The sequence below is a fragment of the Betta splendens genome, chromosome 5 (genome assembly GCF_900634795.4).
Source record: "Betta splendens chromosome 5, fBetSpl5.4, whole genome shotgun sequence".
Classification (NCBI taxonomy): Eukaryota; Metazoa; Chordata; class Actinopteri; order Anabantiformes; family Osphronemidae; genus Betta; species Betta splendens.
Window position 1 is genome coordinate 10,554,455 of NC_040885.2, and position 26,113 is coordinate 10,580,567.

The following is a 26,113-nucleotide window of genomic DNA, read 5'->3' on the forward strand; positions in this document are numbered from 1 at the left end:
ATATTATGCAAAGCTGTGGGCTCGCTGGGTCTCCCCATAGGAAAGCACCCCGTTAATGTTTATGAACATCTCCACGGTGGGTAATTGAGTGCAACACGAGGACTGTATGCAGCCATCCAGACTGAATCTAATAAATGGGCCCTGCTTATATATTCTGACCATAACTGCTGAGTGAAACAAATTGTGCAGGAACAAGACATTACTCTCCGAGCCGACGTGTGGAGAATAAGCTGGTGAAGAATGTCTTCGGGGCCGTCGCTCCCGTCAGTCCCGTGACACGTGCGGTCTCTTCAGCAGCACGGCGCCCTGGATCGCCCGCCCGGGCAGAGCTCGCGGGGAGAGAGAGAGGGGGGGGGCGAGCCTGTGCAGAGGGGGGAGGAATTCGTTCATGGCTCCCATTAGGTATGTTTAGCTTCCCGCTCCGTGACATCTGGCTGGAGGAGCGCCGCGCCGCCTTCACGCGGCCGCGCAGCGCCGGTCCGACTCCGACCCGCCTCCAGCAGGCTGCTCGCCGGTGATTATACACGGCCAAGCTCCCAGGAGGCCGCATGTAATTACCAGCTAAGTCCAAGCTCCTCGCTCCAGAAGCCGCTGGCTCCTCCGCACCCGTGTCACCCGAAAGGAGAACTTAGAGACCTTCAGCTGATTCGGATTTCTCCTTTTGCCATGCCTGCTTCATTAATTGGGGCCCGTGTCACCCATGGCAGCGCACCTGGGGTCCCAGCGCCGCGCAGCCTTATTAGTGCGACTCTCCTTACTGGCCAGTTTGTCTCTGCCTCCCCCGTCGGCCCGTGGGAGGCGGGTGGCTCACCATCAGCCCAGACAGGTCAGCGCCCCGGCGCCGAGGCAAAAGACCGCTCTTGTTGAGAGATTTGCTTCTCCTGTAGTCTCCTGCTCCCCGCGTGTCAGGCCTTTCATTGTCTGATGGAGGCGCCCCAACCGCCATCTGTCTCGGTGTTTCAGATCCAGAGGGAAAATGACACAGGGAGCCACTGAACAGAAAGAAGCGAAGCCGGGGATGTGTCTCGTTCGCGCCGCGCGTTCATTGTGCAGTTGGTCTGTGGGCAGAAATGGGATTTTTCCCCTAGCTGCTTCCGGCTGCGCGCGGACGCTGACGTGAAGATGGTGTGAAGGTCCGGAGAGGCTTCAAGAATTTAACACATTTATTGACCGCAGTTCAGTGAAGGAGCCCTCGTACAATCACTGCCTCTTAACTGCGTCCTGGCGAAGTGAGAAGCCCCGTTCGCCAGCAGGAGTGTGAAGGACACACTCGGTGTTTGGCTCTCGCTGCCAGCGCTTTTGGCAGTTTTTAATTTCGGTGCATTTTTTAATTTTGCTCTGAAAAAGGACTCGCATGTTTGACATTCTTGATTTCCGCGGTGCTGCTGTGTTTCATTTATGTTCAGGATTTACATATGCAGAGATCTACTGTTATTCTCTTTTGGTGTTTAAATGCTCCCACACCACTAATTTGGGCTCCCGTCCTGTTGATGGCGTGCTCGGCGTCCGTGTGTTAATGAGCACGGTGATGCTCGCTCTCAGGCGCAATATGCTACGCTCATTATAGCTCTGTCTTTAGGCTGCGGCGAGGCGGGCGCGGGGCCTCGCTCGTCCCTGCCCTCTATTACCTGCTAACACTACAGAGATGATCAGTGTAAATGGGGCCGCACTCAAAACAATGCGTTTCAAGTGGTGATGGCCGGAAGGGAAATGATGCGGGGCCAAGAGCCGGAGAGATGAGGGGAGTAAATCCTCATTACGTGTCTGCTAATAAAGAGTTACCTCTGTCAGCCCTACCTTTTTATTGTTGGAGGGCCCTCGTTCATCACAGAAGACCCATGTAGCCTCAAGCAAAGAATTGCTTTTGAAATGACTTTTTCTCCCAACAGGTCCTCGGAGACCTGGCTTAGAGGAATCATGTAGGAATGGCAATGGCACCAATTGTGGGAGAAAGTCATCTTTGGGTCCCGTGGGCCATGCGCTCCGCCACGGTTATTGCTTTTCTCCCAAATTTAAGGGGCCTGCTTGGCATATGGAGAATGGGAAATGAACCACCTCTGCACGAATGATCATCGCACTCATGATCAGATGACGCTTTTTGTCAGGCTTGCAGAGATGAGGATGTGTCCAAAGCACAGGTAACTAAAGGGTTTCTTAGCAGCTTGGTACAGAGACATGATACGCCGGCGTTACCAAGGCCGCTGCGCTCCTCGTCCCGGCCAATCAGACGCTGCCGCCTGCTCTCCCCGGCGACCTGTGGGAAACGGAAACCAGGCACACGCTGACTTCCGGAGCGCCGCTGCCCAGCGTGGACGCCGTCGGAGGGTCCCCACCGTTGCCGTTCCAATTTCACACACAAACAAAACAAGCTGCGGCCGAGGAGGCGACCGCGGTGGCGCGTGCGGAGCGGCGTTCCCGTCTTCTCCTAATTGCCTGTAGTCTGTGGGGCGTGCGATCCGGAGGAAAGCGGAGGAGAGACGCAGTCGGGGCTGCTGTTTGTTCTTCGCCGCTGTGTGGGACGTGAACGATATCATTACTGAACTACCGGTTTGGCTAACGCGCTCTCGACTATCAGTGCGAAAAGCACGAGAGGCGGGGAGATGGTGAGATACTGTGGGAGGACAGTTGTTATCCCGTCTGCGCTCAAATGGGGCATTATCATGTCCTATCATGGCCCAGCGGTGCCGACAGCCCGCGGGTCCAGAGGTGGTGCTGTCCTGAAACACGTTCATCAAGACGTCCCTGCAGCCTGTCATTCACTTTATCATCCCATAATAAGCCCCGGTGCACAGCTGCATCCTCCCCAGTAATCACCGTCTGCACATCTGCCTCGGTTTTCTACACAATTTGGAGTTTTAAAATAGACATCGCTGTGACAATGCGAGCGCAGCCGTTCTGCCCGCCTGTGTTTGCCGTGACTCATTGCGTCATTGTAAACGGATGCAGTGGATCCGGCGCGGCCGCGATGGAGCGATTCTCCGACAAAAGCAGGCGTTTCGCGTCCCCTGACTGACGTCAGGTGACGGTGAGCATTTTCTGCTCACGCCGCTCATTATTATGACCCACACGATGCAGATGCCGAGGGGTGAGGGGAGGGGCGACCGCATAGATTTATCTCAGCCGGAGGGGGGGGATCTCCACCCGCAGCCAACGACAGAGTTATGGCTCTGAAGCGGCTGCATGAACAAAGTGGAGCGGAGGGAGCGGCGCGGCGTAGTAGCAGCACAATGCAGGCAAAAATAGCCCTGAATGTGAGAAATGAGAGGAAAGAGAAGAGAAGGCCGCGCTGGTTAGATGTGATAATTACGTGTGGATGCCAGGGACGTGAAGATGAGTGTTGCTGGCTCCCATCTGTGCCCCCTCAGAGCCAGCCCAGCACAGACCGGAACCAGCAGCAGGTCCTGAAGGCCCAAACCAGAGTCTGTGCGCGCTTTAACCCAGTTACAAATCACATGATTAAAAAATGCTTTTTGGTCTGTTCAAGGCAGAGACTACCAACTTATTTTATCTGAGTCGCTGAATGATTAATTAAGTTTATCCTTTTGTAATTAGACACATTTTCTAGTGCAGGATCTATGAAAAATGGTGGACAGAAACGCGGCCCGAACCTGTGGCGCCTCCTCTAAATCGCCTGAAACCCGCTAAATGGCGCCCACTCTCCGTCTGAGGCGCTGCACGCGAACCGCGAAGCCTCTGCAAACAGATGTGAGTGGGAGGATCTCCGCCGGGTCGCCTGAGTGGCACCTGGCTCGGCCCGTTTCACATCTGCAGACGCATGCGTGATGAGAGACACCGAAGCGGCCGCTGCCTGTTTCAGGGCTGCTTTTACACCACTAATAAGCAGTGTGGCCGTGCAGCGTCTTTCTATGTGACCTGCTCGCCTGATGCCTGGACTGGGATGTTTACCTGAACTGGCAACCCTCTGTTCAGTGTCACTTCAGACGTCCGTGGAGGTGCAACGTCTCCACCACTTTCAATCAAACGGCTTCTGTGAGGGTTTTGTGCTGATACTGAATCGAGCTCCAGTGGCAGCATCTGTGCTCGTATGATCAAATAAATGTAACTGAAGATTCAATATGAGTCACGCCTTCATCTCTGCTTCATGCTATGAATATTTTTCTGTGTATTTTTCATGGATCCATTAGTCTCAGTACAGTGATTACATGGAAATTGCTTCATGCCAGGTGTGTTTCCTGCTGCACAAATTGTTTATTTTCAGCGTTAAGCGTTCGCGTGTTGTCGGTACTGAACGCGCTCTAATGTGATCGTTTGTGCTGCGTTGAGGATCAACGTGATGAGTCTCAACCAGCAGCAGTGCGTGATGTATGTAAAGTAGAACTGCATTAGACCCGGCGTGGTTTGCCCCACAGAGGGCGCTGTTGCTCACGAATGCATGAATGCATGTTACCGTATAAGTGATGTGTAACGCACCTTATGTGAATCCTCTCTCCTCCTCTGTCCCGTCAGCGGCCGCCGGAGAAGTGCCGCTACGCGGTGGGCAGCGTCCTGTCGGAGGGCGACGACAAGCCCGACGAGGAGCTGCAGAGGCTGTACGAGAAGTTTGGCTTCAAGGTGTTTGCCCTGCCTCAAGTGAGCCACGCCGTCACCACCAGCTTCCCCTGCAACACCACGCTGTCCTACGTGCTGGGACCCTACAGGGTCTACCCCAGACTCGCCTCCTACATTGAGGTACGGCTCATCCTCTTTAATTTAACTGAGTTCATTATAGCTGGTTGGACACAAAGGTACGTTGGAGTCCTGAGGCCCATATGCTGGACTCCATGTCCTCAGGACAGGCCTCAAAAAGCTATTGACATTTACTGATGACATTTGCACACATGGATTCATTTAGGGGCCTCTCGTTGCATGAATAATGCTCCACGTGTGCTTTTGTGTAAGTGCATGCGTGTCCATCTGCTTTTTTGTCTTTTCACAGGAGGGAAAAAAAAAATTTCTTCCAACATGTATTTGTGAACGGGTAAAACCGCTTCTTCCTCGTTCCCATCGCGGCGCGAGACAGGAAGTTCCCACGGCTGTCGGGTGTCAACAAGGGTCGTCTGAGCACCGAAATCTGTTAATGTTCCTCTGACATTCTGTGGCCTCGTGGGCATTTTATTAGTAAAGCGCAGTGTTTTGAATGGCTGTGAAACCAGAAGGTCGGCCGCTGAAGTGGACGTGACGCCAGCGGCTCCATTATGCCGACGGACGAGTGCTCCGGCGCCGCCTCGGCCGCCACTTGTTGTTTTGCGTCGAGCTTCGGGAGAGCGACGTGGGCCAGTGCCGAGGTCGGATTGGCTGAAATCCGCCCCGCCGCTGAATCAAAGCCGCGCTAAAGATAGTCCCCGTGTCGCATGGAGTGGTGTGCTGCCGTCCTTCATCCGGGCTTTGTCTCAGAGTTCTGCTCCTCATCTCGTTGTGAGAGGCTGCTAATGACGTGGCCTTACTTTGTCCCGAAAAATGCCAAAAGTCACAATGTGAGGCCTACTGGCTCCTCACATAGTAGCATGAGTGGTTTTCCTAGCTCTCTAGTTAACGTCTGCATTCTCAAACCACCTTTTCCACTTAATTGGGTGGAGGCGGTGTTTCTGGCGGTTGCGCGTTGTTATCTTTACTGTCCGCTCAGCTTAGGCTCCAGTTCCATTCCTGAGTCTGCTGCTTTCCTCTGCAGCGCTCTGTATACTGTCTAATACCCCATATTAGAGGGCAGGGCAAATGCCAACCTGTGCACTGACACAGTGCGAAGGCGCCGCGCTCGCATCCGTCAGCGCTAACGCTTCCTGCTTTCCCCTTTCAGGCCCTTGTGCCGTTACATAATGGCGGCCGGCGTCTGTCGAGTGGCTTAATGTCGCCCCGGAAAAGCGTCGCCGTCACGCAGATCCGCCGTGAGGCCAAAGAGCGCGTGGCCGTCCATCGGTTGACATGCGGCGTGGGGTCATTAAGGGGGGGGGGGCTCCAGTGCACGCTAGCGCTAGCGCTCGGTTCGAGTTGTGGAGTGACGAGTGCACCACTAGCTGCAGTGAGGCTAATGAATAATGGAGTGCGGTTCACAGGGTGGTGTGTGAATGTGCTGGAAATGGTTGCATATATACAGAGTGTATGATTAATTAATTAGGTTCGTAGTAGGAGGGACACGTTCGTACTGTATCATCACTGTATCTACAGAACTATAGAGCTGGGAGAGTTCAGCCCAACATGAATGATGTCCTACAACAGAAATTAGAAATAATCAATATATCACCAAGGGGAAATTGCTTTGAACCCAGATACTCCCTGCAGGAGTAAGAAAAGGTGAAACTTGACACACAAGTAAAGAATGACCACATAAAAAAGAAGAAAACATAGAAACTGGGTCAGTTTGTGGAAAGGAGTTCAGTTAGAAGGTCACACAGCTTCAATTAGAAGTTAGGGGCTCATGCATAGTTCATGGAGCGTTATAAGGAGCAGCTGACGGCTGAGTGTGTGGTGAAAACCTTTTACGCCGCTTGTTGTCTCCATAATACTCAGAAAGCAGAACCCAAGTAACATTCTTCACAAAATGATCCGAAAATGTCAAGGTGCACCTTCATCTGTGACGCGGGCGTGGAGAGGCCCGGCCGTGGGGGTGGGCTCGCTCTGTTCCCCGGGCTTCTCCCAGCGCTCCCCCCTCATGCAGCGCCTCCGTTATCACCTTTTAAATGCAACTGGCCTTTTCCCTGGAACGCTCTCTGTACAGTCCAGAACCGCCTCCGCTCCAGCTCACCTCGACTGCACACACACACACACACACACACACACACACACACATAGGGACACAATGGATTTGTGGTATCAGTTAAAGTAGCTGTATGCCCGCGTCATTTCAAATAAAAGTGCTGAGTGTGCAGAAAGGCCACCGCATGGCTGGGATTTTATCATCTTCCAGGTTAAGGCCAGCGGTGGGAGAAGGAGAAGCGAACGGATAAGGAAGTCGCTGTCGCATTATATTAAGGGATTTGGACAAGCACTGTTTGATCTCTGTGAAAGCACCTTTACAGGATAAACACAACGAAGGGAACGGCCGCTGGGTGTGTTATTTCGGTGGCTGCCTCAGGTTCTGCCTGTGAGCGCCGATTGCTCCTGTCCATTTAGTAATCCATTTATCTGAATCAGGCATCGTCAGGGTTTTTCCCTCTGCGTGCTGACTTAGTAATGTCACAGTATCGCAAACTATAATTTAATTTTAATGAGTATAAATCCACTGCAGTGACGCTGAGGTTTGCTCCTATTGAAGGCAGCTACTGTGTTTTCAGCTCTTCTTTTTTTTTTTTTTTTTTTTTTTAAATTAGCGCCACCTTCAGTGTTGATTCCTCACCTCAGTTCAGTTTATGGTTTATTCACAAGCCACTCTTCTCCATCTTCTTTTGAAGTTATTAGTTGTTGAATTAAATATAGAAAAAGCCGTTTTCTTGTCCACGGCATGTATATTTGATGCGCGGGCCTGATTAGGGGCCAGCCAGTGGAACTGCGCTCATTTCAGGTGCGTCTGCGGAGCAGCGGCGAGCTGAAGTAGCCTTTGCTCCCGTCGGACGGCTGCGTGGACGATTCCAGACGCGCTCTGCCGTCGCAGACGCCGAGGCGCTCGCGGCCGGCGCGTCGCGATGGGCTGATAAGCGCTGTCTGTCGTTGGGGCGGCGGGACGGGGGCTGCGGCATCAGGACGGTCCCGAGCAGCTGCGCCTCCGCTCGGCTGGAGCTGCCCGTCTCGCTTCCCGCCCAACGCGTCCACTCCGCAGACGCACCGATAAGAGAGAGTTCATCATAATCTCAATGTTTCACGCTCTTAAAGCCGGTCATTATTCAGGTAAAGGAATCCTCCCACCCTGAGGTTTGGGCCTGTCAGGATTCATTTTTCACCTCTTGTTTTGTTATCAAGCTGGGTTCAGGTGGCAGTTTGAGACTTGAATTATTGCCCGGATCACAGCTCATGTTTTGTTTTGTTCTGTATCGTATCGACACGCCGAAGCCTCTCGTTTTGCAGATAGTAGAGCTTCATGGGGTGCTCGGGCACAAGCGTATCTGATTGTTTAATCAGGGTTATTTCGAAGCAGCTTTCTGTCACTTTGGTCCTGCGTTGCCCACCTGCCTCATCCTGCAAACTGTGATTATGTGATATGATAACAGGCTTCCTGTTGGTCTAATGGCTGAGGACGGTGGTGCTCGGCTGCAGAGCAGAGACCGTTAACGTGTAATATTCTGACCCAAAGACATCGTAGTGGGTTTATGCAGCGTGGCTAAGTCTAATATTGAGGTTGTGCTTTTGGAAAAGCAAGAAAAGGCTTCATATAAATTTCTAAAGCAAAGCCTTGTTACTTTACCTCATTATCTCATCTTGTCTGCAGTGTCATCATCCGTGATGATGCCACACTTAAACACTGACCCTTCCAGCTGCTTTGCTCGGGCAGAGGCAACTTTAAAGCAGCCCAAAGGGAAAACAGAGACGGGGGAAGGCGTGGCAGCGCTGCACCTGCTTTGATCCTCTTCATCCCTTCTGCATCTTTAATGGCTCCCAGGCTCAGGGTGCAGCCTCCACTAACTGCTCTCTACTCAGTGATTTCTGTGTGGGATGCAGCGGAGTCGCAGGGGCTGCGGTTGCTCAGAGCTCGAAAAGCAAAGCGAGAGTCAATAAGTGACGTGTGTGTGTGTGTGTGTGTGTGTGAGTGTGTGAGTGTGTGAGTGTGTGAGTGTGTGTGAGTGTGTGAGTGTGTGAGTGTGTGAGTGTGTGTGTGTGTGTGTGTGTGTGTGTGTGTGTGTGTGTGTGTGTGTGTGTGTGTGTGTGTGTGTGTGTGTGTGTGTGTGTGTGTGATTGCTTCGTGCGTGCGTGCGTGCGATGAGTGAGTGAGTGAGTGAGTGTGTGAGTGAGTGAGTGAGTGAGTGAGTGAGTGAGTGAGTGAGTGAGTGAGTGAGTGAGTGAGACTGGCTGCTCGGGAGCTCGGCAAAAATGAGATTTGGAGGAGGCATGTTCCCGTCTGCTCTTTGTGCATATGTGAGCTCTTAAGTCCAGGTTGTGATGAGTTTCCTTCATTATTAATGCCCTCATTCCACAGCATTATTCCCCTCATTACACCTTTATTGGTGAACACAGGAATCTCATTTCCTTAGAGCTCTTAAAAATAATAACCTGAACATGACACCTCTCGTGACCTCGGAGGCTTCATACTTTGTGTTTACTGTTAATATGTCCTGTTATTCTTTTAGCCGTTCGCCATTTGACAGCGTGGAGACGAATCACCAGGCTGATTATTGGCTGGTAACCTTGAACTACTGCTGATACAACCAGGATTTTCAAATTTTTTATTATAATTTAAAAAAGTGCTCTTAAAATTAAAACTAATACAAAGAAATAGAGTTCAGTTTATGTTTAGGTTCTGTTGTATTTAACCTTTTGGATGAGGTTCCATTAGGACACACTGCATCTTCCTCAACATAAACATCAGGCTTATTGCCTGGGTGGATGTGGGGGTCTTTTATCTACTTTTGGGCAGGAACCCAAATAATTGTGTTTTCCAAAAAGCTAAGCTGATCCTTTATGCTTCTAATCCACCTGAAAATCTTGGGGCCACGTAAATATTTGAGGAGCACCGATCGGTCTATTGCTCAGAAGTTCTCTATTCTTAGTGACAGCCCAGTGACGCAGTAACTGAAGTTGATCGCAGACAGAAGCGTTTGTGGTGTTGTTATTGATTCCTGCTTCCCTCTGGTTCTGGGATACAACTTCCTCCTGAAACTCCAGCTAAGCATCACTCACCACGCTGCCAATTAGAGCCTTTCGTGTGAGCGGGATTTGACAGGTGGTGCGTTCGTGCCTCCTATACTGTGTACGTGCGCGTGCGTGCGTGTGTCTGCACCGTTCCCATTCAACCGAGGTTTAAATTGGCTTCTCACATTTTTTTGACCCACTCTGCTCCACCTGTATTGATATGCGAATAACAGTTGCCATGGCAATATTGCCACGGCAGAGTTGTAAGACACGCTGTATTTGGGCTGTGCGATACCAGATTTGCATTCAGGTGTGACTGCATGTCAAGGTTTTATGCACCCTCGAAACCCTGTACTTGTAAAATGTGCTTTTCAGCCGCTGCCGTGAAGAGTAACTGTACAACACATTATACCTCCTTGATATTTGCTTTTGTCTGCGAGTTTAAAAACCATGCTCAGACTTGAAACAGGGGTCTAATAATGGCCTGTTGGAGTGTGTGTACCTGCCCTCTTGCATCAGTGTGTGACTAAGGGAGCTGGAGTATTGAAGACTAAAAAAAGGTTAGACTGCAGAGGCTCCGTGTTCATTCCATCCATTCATCTGTTCAGGTGGAGTTTTCCTCACACACACACACACACACACACACACACACACACACACACACACACACACACACACACACACACACACACACACACACACACACACACAGATCATGCTAGTGTGCTTCGACGACCTTCTCCTCAGATAACGACAAGCTTTATTGACTTGATTTGAGATTATTACCAGCTAAGCCAACAAGGACATCTTGGCCTTTAAATGGAACGTCATGCCCTTTAAGGAATAGTTCTCTGTAACTTTCTGCACAGGTTAAACCTGCCTGTATGTTTTAAGCATTAGGTGGACGATTGCATTTGGGAAGATAAGGCCCTAATCTCATCACCTCATCATCCTGATAGATATTGTCTCATGGACCATGTGAACTCAGTCCCCTACTGTACATCTGTGAGCCCCACTCTGGCTGTGCAGCAGCGGCGGAGGCTCGCGGCCTTTCCTCTGTGGCTGAGGCACCGCTGGAGACGCTTCTGGCTCAAACATGCAGCTGCTGTTGGGCGACCCAGTCGCTGGTGAGATGGGAGACGGAGGAGGAACAGAGGGGTCATAGGAAATCAGCTGCTGACATTTTCCTAAACATATTAGAAGTTTGTGGCGCTGTTGTGCTGCAGACCTTGTTCTCTCTCTCTCTCTCTCTCTCTCTCTCTCTCTCTCTCTCTCTCTCTCTCTCTCTCTCTCTGTCGGCCTTGTTTTCCGGTAAATGCGCGCTAAGATGCTGGGATTATGTAAAGTAGCCACACAGATATGCACTGGCCACTGGGCACTTGTGTGCAAAGAGCAGGGGAGGGGGGTAACATTATGAGGGGAGAGGGGGCACGTTGCAAATGTAGATTCTGGTGAACACGGTGTAATGCTCTTTTCTTTCTTGGCCTTCGTGCTTGTATTTCAATGAGCGTTTTAATTCTAGGCTCGTTTCCTTAGAAGATGATCTTATGCGCCTCTGACTCCAACCATCAAAGGCGTCTCTCGCCAGCAGGCAATGCACGCAACCACTTGGGGCCCCCAGCGAACCACTGCAGCGGCGCCGTGCATCGTCGGGACTGGCAGCGGGAGACGCGGCCTCCTCCGGGGGCCCCACCTCTCGTCGGCGCCCGCGAATCGGCGTAAACAAACCGCTCTAATGACAGATTCCCTCCGTGAGGGAGGAGGACGAGGAGGGAACGCAGCGAGTCAGCGGTCAGTGATGAGGTGACGGCGATAAACACATGCAGCGTTCAAGTCAGTCCAAGAGCAGAACTTTCATCATCTCATTCGGAGCTCAGTTTTAGCGGAGAACGTCCAGAATGCAATGAGGGCCAGCGAACGTATAATGTGAAACAAAGCACAGGCTCTGATCAGACGGGAGCTTTCGTCGGTGTTGCGCCGTGGCCGTTTCCTCAGGGTCAAAGTCGCTGCCCACACGCTGCACTGGCATCTTGGTGGGAATTAAAAGCTTCAAAGGGAGAAAGGCTTCCTGTAAATGTGGTTTTATGTGGGAGGTAACCGTCACGTACCTTTTTGGTCCTTTGCCTCTGTCTCTGGAGTGTCGTCCTTTCACAACAAAGAAAATGTCATTACGTTCAGCAGAAGGAATCGAAAATAATCACCAAAATAAAATCTGTCAGTCCTGTCCTGATGAGGACATTCACCACAGATAGAAACCCACATACTCACAGGTATGTAGATTACTCATTATTAGTGGGCACTTTCTGGCTACTGTGGAACCAGGATCAAACCTTGCTTTGAGTCTAGTATATGATATATTACAGTATACAGTATACAGTATGTAGTGCATGCTTTGAGTTGGGCTGTTAAACTGGGGGATGGGAACTGGATGAAAGACTGAGGCCCCTGTTAGTTGCCAGGTCTCCTTCCTGCCTGACAAATGGCTGCTTTCCTCCGTTCCGGCCGATACCTTCTGTGTTCGAGCACTCGTTTGTTTCTCAAGTCATGGTTTTGCTCAGCAGGTGAGAGTCTAATAGAAAAACGAGTTTATTATCGACGGAGATTCGCTTCCACCCCAGCGGCGTTGGCATCGCTTTTCGGTGTGTGGATAAACAAAAGGTAGTTAAATTCCTGCCAGCGATCGCTCACTGAAATTGTGAGCTCGTCTGTAACACACACAAACACATCTAAAGATAGAGTTTCTCATCCAGTAAACCGTCAGCGGTATAAATACTAGTGTGACAAAATAATACGTAATTCTAACAACTCAACAACATGTATTTGTGATATTAACTAAGTGCCATCTAATTTACATCGATCAGACTTGTCGGCTAAAACCCACCTGTCAAACTTTATCTGCTTTCTTGTACCTTTAGCTTTATTACAGTACGTTGACCTAGGTGTACTCGCTCCTACAGTATATGTGACTGTGCTGTATTGGGGCACTTTCATCCCCTTCTCGGCACCGTTAATGTATTTTACATTAACCACCCGGAGCCTGCAGCCGCAGTAGGAGCAATCTACAGTGCGTGTTAGAGGCTCCTAGTGAGCCATCCCTCATTAAAAGAGATGAGACACCAGTGGTTTGTAGCGTGGAGCCTGGAGAAAATGCTTCATGGGTGGAAATATTGATTGTGTTTATTCTCCCCCTGTGGGATGAGTGTTGTACATCCATGTGGCTGAATAGTTGCTCTGATTAAGGATCAAAGGCTAAAGTAATTAAGGTTTTACCCTGACGCCCTGATAGTAGTCACAGGGCTCGGTATTGAAATTTTTGAATGAAAATCAATGGAAATATAGTTGTTCATAAAATCAGATGTCTCTCTCTAGATTACAATAAAAAATATAACTGTGTGGGGCAAAGACACCTACATGTAGATTGTTAAATCTGTGTTGAGAGTTTGCTTGTTCAATGGAGTCTTTGTGTTTGATTCCTCGGATAGACAGGACATCAACAAGATGAAGCTCAGTTCATTTAAAAGAAGTAATTATTATTCGCTGACCCTTCTGTTTCATGTTACAGCGTCGTGGTGCGTTCACTGCCTGTCCCACTGTGCAGCTCCTCTGTTAAAGCCACGCTCAGGAGATGAACGCCGTTGATTAGGAGCCAGAGTCAACGTCATGTCCTGCCTGGCCGTCGCTCCACGTCTTCGTGAACGCGCCTGTGCGTCTGCATGGGCATGTGTTCCCGTGGACGCGCGGCGCCGCTGATGAGGGCGGCTAATTGATTGTAAGCGCGCGGCTGTCCCCATCAGAAGGTGCCAGCGACCGCAGGGGCGGCTGAGCGTGCCGTCGCCTAATTTGATCACTCAGCAGCTAATGCTATCTGCGCCACGGCAGCTCTTCCAGATTGGGATTAATGTGGCGACGGGCTGAGCGGGAGCAGGGAGGCTGGAGGCCGCACACAGCTGTGGGATCAATGGAAGTTACACAGTGACAGAGGCCCTAACATCATCCATTCACCCCCCACAGAGGGTGAATGGATGACGCTCCCCTCCTCTCTCCAGTCACAGTTAAGCAGATGTATTTATTTGTGCTTGACATAAACAAGTGACCCCTTCTTTATATACATGGATCAGCTCTTTTGAACCAACATTCACATAGAATAGAGATTTAAGTTCCCCGAAAAATTCATAAATCCTGCAGAATCGTTCAGACGCGTCTCAATTTTGCTTACATTCTTTATTTTCAGAGATCAGTCTGGGGGCTAATTGACGGGCGTGAGTGTTGATCCAGCAGTTATCTGTGTTGGGACTTACACGGCTGAGAGAAGGAGAGCGGGCGATCACAGTCGTAATACGGGTGCTCTCCCTCCGCTGTCTGCTCCCATTATCCCTCGTCACATTCGCCTGTGAACCCAAATGCCACATTAGCATGCCTGGGATCCGAGCCGCGGTTGCGTCACATCCTGCGGTGTGGATCCATACAGACGGAGCGGCAGCTTCCATCATGGTTTATGCATGTCCCCACTCTTCACGGAGCTTTTAAAGTATTCAGACAGGCAGTAAATGACACACGGCGGGAAAATGCGTGCAGCGCGCGGACGCCTGAAAATGCTTGAAGACGCCTCTTCTGTTGGTTCCACCAGCTGGATTTGAGGAAGGAGAGGTTTGTGTGGCAAATCTGATAATCAGGGAGTGGTAATATGTAAAAGCATTTCATATGATGAACTTGAGAACGATCTTACCCCACGGTTCCATTTCCTTCTAAATTTTCAACTTTAATTCATATCCAGTTATTTTGTGCTGGTAGCACAAATAAATCAAATTTCAGTGGCTTAAGCAGTTTAAAATTGTCCTTTCCCTGTTTATTAAATGTTCATGCAGCTATTACTCCCTTGGTTTAACAAGTAATGGGAATTAAGCGATGGCTCAAAATACACCCAGAGAGCTGCGCAACAGGAATTAGCCCAGGGATAACATCCAGTTAATACGTGAGGACGTGTTCCAAAAAGAAGATAAACACTCGTATGTTCCTCTAAGTGGCACTCAGCCTTGGCACTGATGTTAAATCATTCAGCTGTGGGAGGAGAGGAGGAGAGAGGAGGGATTTACATCTGAGGGGCAGATGTGGTATTTTAAAATCAACACGCCACAGGTTATGGATTACCATTCTGAGGCACATCCATCCCCACCCCATTGTTTCATACCCCAACCAGGACTGCATGTATCCTTATTAACCCCCCCCCCTCCCCTCGCGCGTCCACTTTAATGTTCTTGTTTGTCCACAGGGGGAAGGAAACATTAGGTACAGGAGGAAGGGTTAATGATTCACAGGGACGATGTCACAGTGAGAGGCACAAACCAACGGATTGATGTTTTCTTATTTTGTCCAGCTTTTATAAAATAGAGGAGCGCCGAGGTTCTGCAGACAGTACTGTACGTATGGGACGGTGATGGAAGCCGAGACTGAGAGGAAGTCAAGGAGTTCCTGAAACAGATGTGATCATCTTAAAAACGACAACAACGTTATTGGGATCATTTTTCTTTCCATCCTTTTGCTGCGTACAATCAAAGTAAATGCCGACGTTATTAAATGCAAAACCTCTGTCTTTCAAACGCGACTTAGTGAGTCATCGCTGCATCACTATAATGGGAAGTTAATGTAGTGTACAGACTTTCATATTTTACACTTCTTTGGATAAACCTGACCTTCTGACCCGAATCCCCTCATAAATGCAAGCTGAGCCCTCGTTCCTCCGCGACGTTCGCTAACAGGGCGACTCAATTTATTAATGCCATTCGAGGCGCTGTCGCTCAGCGGAACGAGGGGGAGGAGGAGGAGTGCAGGGTGCGAAACACCATCAACATCTTCGGAGGCGAGCGGAGAAATGAGCAACGGGTGTTGCCGTGCCGACCGCTAGGCTCTCCCGCGCCCCCGGTCCTCCCGGGTGTATATTTATGGCTTCTTATGTCTGACTTATCACATGGAGCTCACCTACCGAGCAAAAGCCCCGAGGAGCAGACACGAGCTGCAGCAGGATCTCAGTGCTGCACATCAGGCTGGATGACAGCGGAGGCTGATGTGAAATGGATGATATACAGTGAACCTCAGAATACGGGGCTTAGGTCACCAGGGTGGATAATGCAGTCAAGATAAAAGCGTAGTCACATGATCATCGGGGCTGAGTTCAGTCCAGTCTGATTTACACCTGCTTCCACTTTGTGATCACTCCTGTGTTTGGACATCGGACACGCCGGCCTTTTACGCTCACATCTGAGTGTCACGGCTGTCATCATCGCCTCGTCCGGAGGTTTGAATCAGGCGATGATCGACCTGTTGGCTGTGCATTAGAAACGTGCCGTAACTGCGTCGCAGCGCTGGGCCGTCATTCATCTCCCTCCCTTCAGCGGCGAAGCCCTCAGCCACGAGAAACACTTTCATATGGACCCGCCGTCCCCCGAGACTCGTTGGCAGCTTATTGTTCTCCATATTTTCATGTCGTCTGACCTTTTTTTTTTTTTTGTTATATTCAGCTGAAATTAAGATAAATAGTTTTGCCGTTCTGTGTGGAGAGCCGGGAACAAATTTACATTTTCTTCTGTCCCTGATTCATTTTCATGGGCTCATTTTCTGTGTTTCTCTGCCCACGGGCAGCTTGTTTGTGTGTTTGTGTGTTCCTGTGGAGCGGTGATGTAGCGGTTCAAACCAGTACTTCAGCTTAGACCTCACACTCATAATTCACATGTTTATATAATGCTACTTGTTGACCTTGTCTCCACTTTTTTATGCCTAAAAACAAGGCCCTCTGTCACTCAGACACGCTGTGTGTAGACATACCAACTAATAATACTAGAAGACTTTTTTTATGCCAGCGTTTTATAGTTGTAGGACTTTTGCCCTCAGAAATCAATTTTCATTTCATAACTTGAGGCCTGTTGATAAATTTGTAGGAATCCATTTTTCTGTGGGTTTGATCTCATTCTGTTTTGTTTTGGCAGCACTCCACCAGTCTTGCGAATCATCTCTAAAACGTTTCATCATCTCACTGATATATTTAAAATAATTTTCATCACTGTCACAAATCCTATTAACATGATCCAGATGACTCAGGGGCAAACCTTTTTTGAGACGCACACCATGAAAATCATTAGCCAAGAGAACTGTGTTCTTCTAAGTTTAATAAAGATCGTTGACACCGAAAGCGAGGAGCTGCCCTTTATGGAAAGAATTACACTGTGAGGCAGAACTCGAGGAAAGCAATAATATTAACATTCCTTTTCTCTTAGCGTACCTTTTGAATCACCACATAAGTGAGGTTGGGATAAGAAAAATCCTTCAAGGTATAAAGTAATGATCATGAATTCTCAGAAATCCAGAAACAACATGCTCGTACGAATGTGCAGGTGACAGTGACATCTTAATACCACTGAGCATCACTGGTGGCATTTCTTCTTCTCTCATTTTGCTCTTTTGAGAGAACTACTGTGCTTCAAAAGACATTTGGCAGCCACTCCACACTCCCCCTATGTCTTCTGCAATCCCTCAGATTATCAAAGTATCCGGTCTCCATGGAAAACACAGAGGGGGGATCTCTGGCAGAGACGGTTGCCCTGGCAACAGGCTCAGTGAAGTCAGCTACCCAGAGCTGAGGCAAAACAACTAAAGAGGAAACCACATAACTGCAAGTTGGCACGCAGTCGACAGCATCAAGTAGCAGCCTGCCTTGGCCCAGTACGGCCAGTGTGGGAGAACTGGTTGAGTGACAACGCCACAGTTTTTGAAGTGGGTCTAAACTAGAAGAGTTTCTTAAACCAATGATCATCAAAGTTCCTCTCCGTTGGCTCCTCCTGTTTTTCTAGTGTTGTTATGACAACCTTCTCATTAGAAGCGCCGAGACTTCACTCTGCCGTTAAAAGATGCTGGAAGTTGTGACATCTGCAGTCAAACAGGCTTTAGCAGCATGTTGTCTCGTCTCGCATATGTCCTACTTTTGCATTTTGTGAATGTCGGCTTCCGCGCCCCTGACATTCGCACTGTATTGTGTCACGGATTGTTCGGCAGCGCTTTTGAGCGCTTCAGGTTTCATCTCGTTCCTGTGCGACGGCATCCTTTAAGGGAGACTGTCAGGCTGAAGTCTGTGTCATGTGTTCACCGCGAGAACCAGTGAGTGTTGACATTTCCATCTGTATCCTGTCAGCCCGAGTAGAAAACCATAAAAACACGTACCTGAAAAGCTCCAGGTTTTCCTTCATGTCAACACGTTTGTCTAAAGCAGCATTTTACGAAAACGTAACGAACGCCGCAGCGTCTGAGCTCAGAACAACCTGCAGGAGAAAGATTCTGGACTCTCATCTTTGTTTTGAGCAGCATCCAAAATCACCCAGGCTAAATAATGCATGTGTAATTCATGTGCTCTGACAGTACCTGTAGTTCTGACCTATAGCTCCCTGTAGACGCCTGGCTTTTGGTCTTGACTTTGCTGCTGACACAGACCTGTCCAAGTTCCTGGGGGACCCTGTGGTCCAATTAGTGGCTTGTTGACAAGTTGGGAATGTGAAGCATGAGGAGACCTGAAGGTGAAGGTCTAAAATGAGAATGTCAGCCATATCAAATGAGGCAGCATCTCATCAGTGTCACTGTGCCTGTGATTGCATCTTCTGGGCCGGAAGTTTGGGCCAATTACCTCAATAGCTGGAAATTTGGACCGTTATTAACTGTTAAATGAATGTAGAATTGTCAATATGGAGTTTGACAAGGCTTATTAAAGCGCTCTATTAAGGAGCTGTAAGGGGAAAAAAAATCCACCGAGCAGCAAAGCACAAAGCACCATAATGAGAAATTACAGCCACATTTAAGAGCAGCAGACAGTGAACGGCGAAGGATGTGAAAAGTTCTTCCTCCAGGAACAGTGTGTAACGAGTTCCCCTCAGAGGTGGAGTGACAGCATAGAGCCACTTTGGACTGATGGGCAGCAGTAGTGAAACAGCCATGCTAATGGAGGGCCTCTGCCTTTTGTGATGAGGGGTTTCTCAGCTATTCAAACAGTGATTCGGAGCCGGTGTGGCTGAATGGAACGGGCGGCAGGAAGGACGGGTCGCGCGTCCTCTGGAGGAAGGTGACGGACGAGTGCAGCGCCCGGAGGACCAACAAGTGAAGGAGGCTCATGCTTTAGTCGCTGCATGTATGTGTGGGCGGCCTCTGCGTCCTCCGGATGGTTTTACGCGCAGAACGGCAAAGCAAAGTGGGCAGGAGCGGCGCCGTGGACCCCCGAGACGCGGGTTTAAGCAACTGGACGGTTTGAAGAGCGGCCGCCGACGGATCAAACGGGCATCAACGCGCTCTTCCTCCTGCCTTCAGCGTTGCTAGACTGATCAGCGGCCCACTGGTCGGGCGGCCCACCAGGAAAACTCCCACTCCTCCAGATGGCCTGTCTGCATTCGCCTGCCAATATCCGTTTAAGTGTTATCCTGAATAATTAAAATGACTAAAGTAACAGCATCAAAAAAGTAGAACGATGGGAGCGTTTAACGCGGCCGCAATTAATCCTCGCTAAAGAGCTGTGGTTTGAAAAGGCCTGTGAATGTGGCTGCTCGAACCCGTGTGAAGCGGGACAGGACTGAAGCAAAACCAAAGGGACTGAAACCACCACAACCTGGTGCTGCCTCCTCCTCCCCTCGTTTCCTGGTCCGTTCCCTCCCGTGCACTCGGCTCGGGTCGTGCCTTCCCCGCACCCGCACCCATAAAACACAGTGATTAGAGCGGGGTGAGGCGCAGGGGGCATTCGCAGAGGAGCTCTGTCAGCACAAGGCACCGCTAATTGTAAGCATTAGTCTGCCGCCGTGCCGCGCTGACGGGGCTGTAATGGTGGCGGCCTGCGCTTTGAAGGGGCTCCGGCTGCGTGGACGGCGGCGGCTGGAGCCACGTCAACCCGGCGCCGGCTGCTCCCGCCGCGTGGCTGACACCGGATCGGCCCTCCTTCCCTCCGGTTCCCTCCGGCCTTCGGGGGCGGAGGCGTGGAGCTGGGGCTAATTGTTGTCTTTGGTGATTCTCAGGGACGGGGCTTTAGTCACACGCTCTGTCCCCACTTCCTGCGTTGGCTCGCGCCTGCGGCTGTGATCAGGAAAGTCAAGTTTGTTTGTTTATTGATTGTTGCTCTTTAAGCCCCGTGCGCAGTTCATATGGGTTAATAGAACGACTCAAACGGAATGAAGCTCCTATTAGCAGCTGTATTGAGTATGTAAGTAGTAATTGGAGCCACAGCGGCTCAGAGTGGGTTTTGAACAGGTTAGAATAAAACTCATCGGAATCATTATGCGGTTTATGCAGTGATTATACAGATTTAACTAATCTGATAATTCTTTCCATACACAGTTTTGCCTCCTCTGAACACACTTGGGTTTTCTGACACACTGGTGTGTAACGCAGGCTTTGTGCTACATGTGCATGCGTTCCTCGTGACTCGCTTTGTCTCATTTTCCAGCCAGCGTGGATCAGTTTGACCGTGGACGTGACCTGGCAGGACTTTAGATGCAGTTCTTCATGCCGCTCCGTTATTCACAACCACAGACTCTCTAGTTAAGCAGGATCCATGTTGAGCCCCGAGACAAAAGGAGGATTTCGGGGTCTTAGTTTTTTTTTTTTTTTCTTGCCGGTCACCTGTAAAGGAAACGAGCGGAGAGTCTGGAAATCGGGAAGACAGGGACTTTACTCTTGTCGCTGGCAGAGTCTTGTGACAATTAGCTGCCAGTCTGTGAGACACTGTTTCGTTCCATTGAACTTGATTTCAAAAAACACTCTAGTTGCCGAGAAGATACCAAATATGTCAAGTTACATTACGTGTAAAGTTCTGTTAACATGTAGAATTTTTTATTTGATGGTGCTTTAAAAATCATGATTAAATATTGAAACCAGCAGATATTGTACAGAAGGATGGTACAGTAATATTATTCATCCTAAAGCAAACGAATGAAACTTTAAAAGGGAAAATTAGACTTTAAAAGTCCTTTTTTTTGTTGCCTTCCTGTCAGTTGCGTTTAATTTGGTGTGTGCAGCCTGGCCACACGTGTGCTCTGAGCTGGTCTATGCCCTCTTCCTGCGTGAATGCCAAGGATGAGTACACATGGTTTATTCATAGAGAGGTGGTAGAATGCCTGATGGCTCATCTTAAGGGCTGCGGGGCCGAGCTGCTGGGGACTTTGAAGGACAATAGATGAAGGGAGCACCAGCGCTGCTGAATCCTGCTTCCTTCCATTTTATGGATTATAGGGAAGAAGGGAGGAAACGATTTTCCTCACCTGCTCTATTAATTCTTGTCTCCTTTTGTACAGGTGTTGAATTTAACTCGGTTCTTTGTTATAATGTTCCCTGTCGGTCATTTTGTTCTTTGGCCAAATCTCTGTAAACACACGGCGGAACTCATTAGTCCTTCATTAATTACATCGCTGTGGCGTCCGTCGCATATTGTTCTATCTTTGGACACAATGCATTTTCTCTCTGCCGCTGCCTTTCGAACTTTAATTACGTCTGGACAGGGTGCAAACAAACATTGATTGACTGCTTGTATCCCTAAACGAATGCTACGGGGACACAGTTCTAATGATCTGCTTGTGTTTTGTTTTTTTTGTTTTTTTGTGGAGCATCATTATGCTGCTGAAATGTAAAAACCTAACAAAATACCACTTCCTCATAAATAAGACCTCTTCACTCGACAGGTCAGAAACGGTTCACTAATCATTCCTGGGTTCCCGCTAAATGCCTCCAGCTCTGCTTCGGTGCACACTGAGGTTAACCTGGTCCACACATGAGCGGCCCGGAGACGCCGGCGCCGTCCAGCCGCTCTCCGTCACGCAGCCAGCGTCCAAATCCCCTCCTCCTAATTGTATCTCATTAGAATAGAGATGCGAGTATCTCTAACATTAGACTCTCAGATTAAGATCTCAATTAGAGCAGGGAAGCTGTCAGCCTATTTAAAATTAATTACTTTTTATATTCATGTATTTCCATATTCCTCTTTCCGTGCAGAGTTTTTAAGCTTTAATGGGCAGGACTAAATGGCTGCGAACCTCCCCGATGATTTTCTTAATGGCCCGGCAGTTTCCATGAGGAAACCTCACTGCCGTTGTAAAGCTACTGTTTGTTTTGTGTAGCGAGTGTTTACGGCGCTGCCTTAAAGGCATATTAAGTCTCCTCCTCGACGACTGCGGCTCTAGAGGAACCCTGTCACTCACAGCCAGTTTACAGTCGGGGAACCCACCCTGCTGCTGATTGTCTCTCAGTACCTCGATATCAAACCCTTCCTGTTAACTGACCAGCTGCTGTTCTTTTCTCAGATTTCTCATTCGCTTAATAATGTAAATAATGCAAACAACAGTAATAACCTGCAGCCATGCCAGTAGTTGTGAGGCTGTTCCTCATAGGAACAAACAGTGGAGTGGCTGCCTTCACCCCAGACGCACCTGCTAGAACCCACTAGAACCTGCAGCTCATCAAGCGTTGTGGTTATTGATCAGGTGCATGAGGCGTGTTTCTCTGTCAGGCCCACAGCTTTCATGTAGTGCCTCCACCAGTCCTCATATTTGTGCTGCCTCCACCCACAACCTTTGTTGCACACGTCCGCTGGGGCACAGAAGCAACCAGGGCACGGAGGAGATGCAGAAAATAGCCTTGTTGCAGGCAGAATGCTTTTTTTTTTTTTTTTTTTTCCTGGGGAAGTGTGTGACCATAAGGGACAGTCTGAATTGAACACCTCGGCGGAGGTGTGAAGTAGAGTTTTTGTCTCTTTCCGCCGATAGAAGGGGAAGAGGAGGTTACGGCGGGTGTGAGGAGGGTGGACGGTGTGGCTGTAGGAGAGCATTGGGAGTAAATAGACCAGGGGAGAGAGAGGTGGAACTTGGGACCGTCACCAATTGTCACCGTGACTCGCCTAGTTTGTATTAATTTTCCTTTTTGTGTGCCTGGGGACCAGAGTGAGAAATCATCCGGCTAAAAATAGATGTGTGTCAGCGTATGTAGCTGTACATATGTGTGTGTGTGTGTGTGTGTGTGTGTGTGTGTGTGTGGGTATGTGCGTCCTTGAAGCACACGTGCTGTAGGTAGCTTATTGTAGGCTGTCGCTGTGAATACAGAACTGAATGAGCATTCTGTCTGCCTTTCATTAGTCACTGATGCTCCTTGGCCACCCCCCCCCCCCCCCCCCCCCCCCCCCCGAGGGGGAGGTGTGCTGTCACGGATTCTTACTTCTGGCTAGACAACTCCTTTTTTTCACCTTCAGGATCAGTAGTTTCTTCAAATCACAGTCGGGTAGAAAATCCTGCAAATCCTCCCTCAGGGTGTCATCAACCTGTGCTGCTCACTTCCCTCCATTGTGAAGTGTTGTAATTTAATTTTCAAGCGTGCATCGGGAATGAGAATAACCCTTTCCGACGACGCACGATCCAGTCGCTTGCGGTGAAATCGGCAGCCGTCCTCAATGAGCCCGTCTAAGCAGCCGCGTTTAATATTAAATTGTGGTGGATACCTCCTCTTTTGGCAAGTCATGGATTTTTAGATATGAATATAATAATCAGCCGTGAAGTCCAGCACCTTGCTTTTACTGGTGGTGTTTGAGGAGGATGTGCTCCTCCTGATGCTCTACAGGCTGCTACTGTAACATGGGCTACCGCTCACAAATTGAGTTCAGCCATGTGTGGGACAGTGGTGTATTGGCTTCTCCTGTGGCCACTTGCTCAGAGAAGCTAAAGTCCAGTAAGTGGTTGCTTACCTTTTGACCATGTAGCAGCAGGTTGAGGTTGTTAGTCTGGTCTGGGGCTCCAGGTCTTTGGACTGTTTGTCGTCGTCCCACCTCGTTTTTCATTTATTCATTTAAGAGTTGCTAACATTCAAATGTGTAACGGTTCAGGGACTCAGTCTTTTGCAGTAGATCAGTACAGTATTTATTCTGAGTCGCGACCTCTACGTGGATGAAGAACAACTCGGTCTCTGCTGACTTTGCTTTACTCAGAAACAGAGGGAGATTCTGTGGACGGAAGGAGGAGCTTTAGTCGAAACCTTTCGCCTTTTAATTAAATGCAGTTCCAGGTTCTCCAGTGTTGGGTGTTGATGAAGTGTTTTAATTTGTCTCTTTGTTGCATGCACTGTTCCCTTCGTCCGTTCCGGTGAGTGATGTCCTACATTCTGTAGAATACCTTCACTTGTCTCCCAGAGAACCTATGTGCGGTGCCAAAGTACACGTTGGCCCGGTGGTGAAACGAGACATTTTACCGCGTCTGCAGTTTGGTCTGTTAATTCTGTTGACTTTCGTATTACTGCTCTGTCTAATTCAATGAAGCAGGTATTCTCTATATCGAAGAGAACTTGCTGTGATTTGTGTGTCCACAGGTAAAAGGTGACAAACTCTGGTGATGAGGAGCAGGTCACAACTGAGGTTTGAACCTCTGCTCTTTAACCCGTTAATTTATTGTTTCATGGTTTTGTTCTTATTAATCCAAACTAATAGGTTTTTACTTCAGCTGTTCTCGGGGAAACAATGTACTTCTGCCAGTGAACGGTGTAAAACAGACATACTTTGAGAAGCCTCCTCTCAAAGGAGATGCTGCATTAGCATTCGACTCATCTGGCATTTTATTTTCTGTTTCTGACTAAGTTAACACCTTTTTTATGTTTGTTATTTACTTCACTGCTTCATCTTTTGTTTGCAGCACCTCAGCCTGATATGTGGGCCTTCTATTCAAAACAGAGATAATGAAGGATTGATTATTTGTACAGTGTAGTTGTTATATCATTAGCACTTACTTTATGAATGCAACATGTCTAATAGACACAACATTTAAGTGCTGCAGGGTCATCTATTATTGATGGCGTAGTTGTGTAACAGAGAAGAGACCAGACTGAATTTTGTTGAATCATTAACGGTTAGAAACCGCCTGGATGGGTTTAATGGTGCCGATAACGCCTAGTTATCACCGGCTGCTTCTTTACCCAGGATGAAAGAGAATACGTGTAACTACGATGATCATAACGTCCAGTTTGCTGTGAGGCAACAGGCAGCAATGACTATTTTCTTATTTATTTATTTTGTTGAAGATGCACCGGTCTCATCTGCCCGTGGGTTCTGCAGGAGAGCACATTTCAATCACGGCGGCTTCCAGACCCAGACGCAGGTTAAGTGGAGGCGTGTTGACTCCATGACCGACTGCAGGGAAGTGGATAGCGGCCAATCAGACAGGAGAAGAGACAAGGGAACTGAGAATCAAAACATTCAAGCAGGAGTGAGTTTGGTTATGATGACGCAGTTAATAAATCTGCTCCCTCAGATGAAGCTGCTGCAATGAGTTACTGGATAAGAATATTAAACCAAACGGATTTCAAACCGAACAGCACGCTTCCAGTTAATACATCCCTGATTTGTGCCTGTACTGTATATTTCAATTATACCTCTTTTTTAAAATAAAAGTCCTTGAGTAAAAATGCTTTTTGTATGTTCAGAAGAGAGGGTTTATTAAACATTCCTACTTCAATACAAAAAAAGCTGAAGCAATTTCTCTGAGATTTGTCCTACATGCCAGCCAGGAACAACATGTAGTAGCAAAGAACAGTATTCTATTCTAAGAAAATAGATTCATTTAAAGGGGATGTACGTCACTGGCAACAATGCTGCTTTACTAACACTGAGCTCAGCTACAGTAAGTTGAAATTAACACTCATTTAAAAGCAGCCTCTCGTGTCAACAATAGACAGTGATGGGGGAGAAGCAGATTTTCATGCAGAGTCCTTTGAAATACTTCAAAGAGCAGCACTCAGGATATCACAAAAAGTGAAACTGAGATGAATATTATAATCGCAGATTAAATACAGGGAAATACCTGCAGGGAGGGACACAATTTAATAAATGCCGGAGTTTGAAGAGAGTCTGCTTGGAAGGTGAGAATGAGATTTTCCATGTGATATTGCAAAATCCCTTAACGGCTCCCATCACGAGTCGCGTCCTCTCTGCTGGCAGCTCTGAGGCTCCATTAGACGTCATAGTGCTGGAATATTTCCACAAGATCGTCGCGAGCGAGCTAATGATCAGCGACGGTGTTTGTAACATGTTTATTCAGTGTAATGTGAGGTGCCGATACGTCAGCCGGTGATTGATGTGTCGAATATCCACGTTCTGGCTCTCGTTCACAGCTGGATGCTCTGAGGAGGGTCTCCTCCTCTTCTTCTCTGGCTGATGGTGTGTTAATTGTCTAGACTGGAATAAAGCCCCACGTCACCCAGAAAGAACGAGCAACTCACTGTCCTAATGAGATAAATGTGACTGTGATGAATGCACACATGTATTAGTGCACATGCTGTTTCCTTATCTTATCTGTGACGGTGTCCCTTGGAGACACCGTGTGTGTGTGTGTGTGTGTGTGTGTGTGTGTGTGTGTGT

General features: G+C 48.7%; 1 protein-coding gene across 2 annotated transcripts in view; it reads left to right on the top strand.

Annotated features, from left to right (window-relative positions):
• The window catches only part of tex264a (testis expressed 264, ER-phagy receptor a), a 36,351-nt gene that overhangs the window by 3,850 nt on the left and 6,388 nt on the right, over positions 1–26,113 (top strand). Inside the window, exons 2-4 of one of the 2 annotated variants that reach the window (XM_055509326.1) lie at positions 4,468–4,689; positions 24,393–24,430; positions 24,776–24,962. In XM_055509326.1, coding sequence (XP_055365301.1) covers positions 4,468–4,689; positions 24,393–24,430; positions 24,776–24,962 — 447 coding nt within the window. The remainder of the gene's footprint in view (positions 1–4,467; positions 4,690–24,392; positions 24,431–24,775; positions 24,963–26,113) is intronic. The other variant, XM_029149735.3, reaches the window with a different exon arrangement.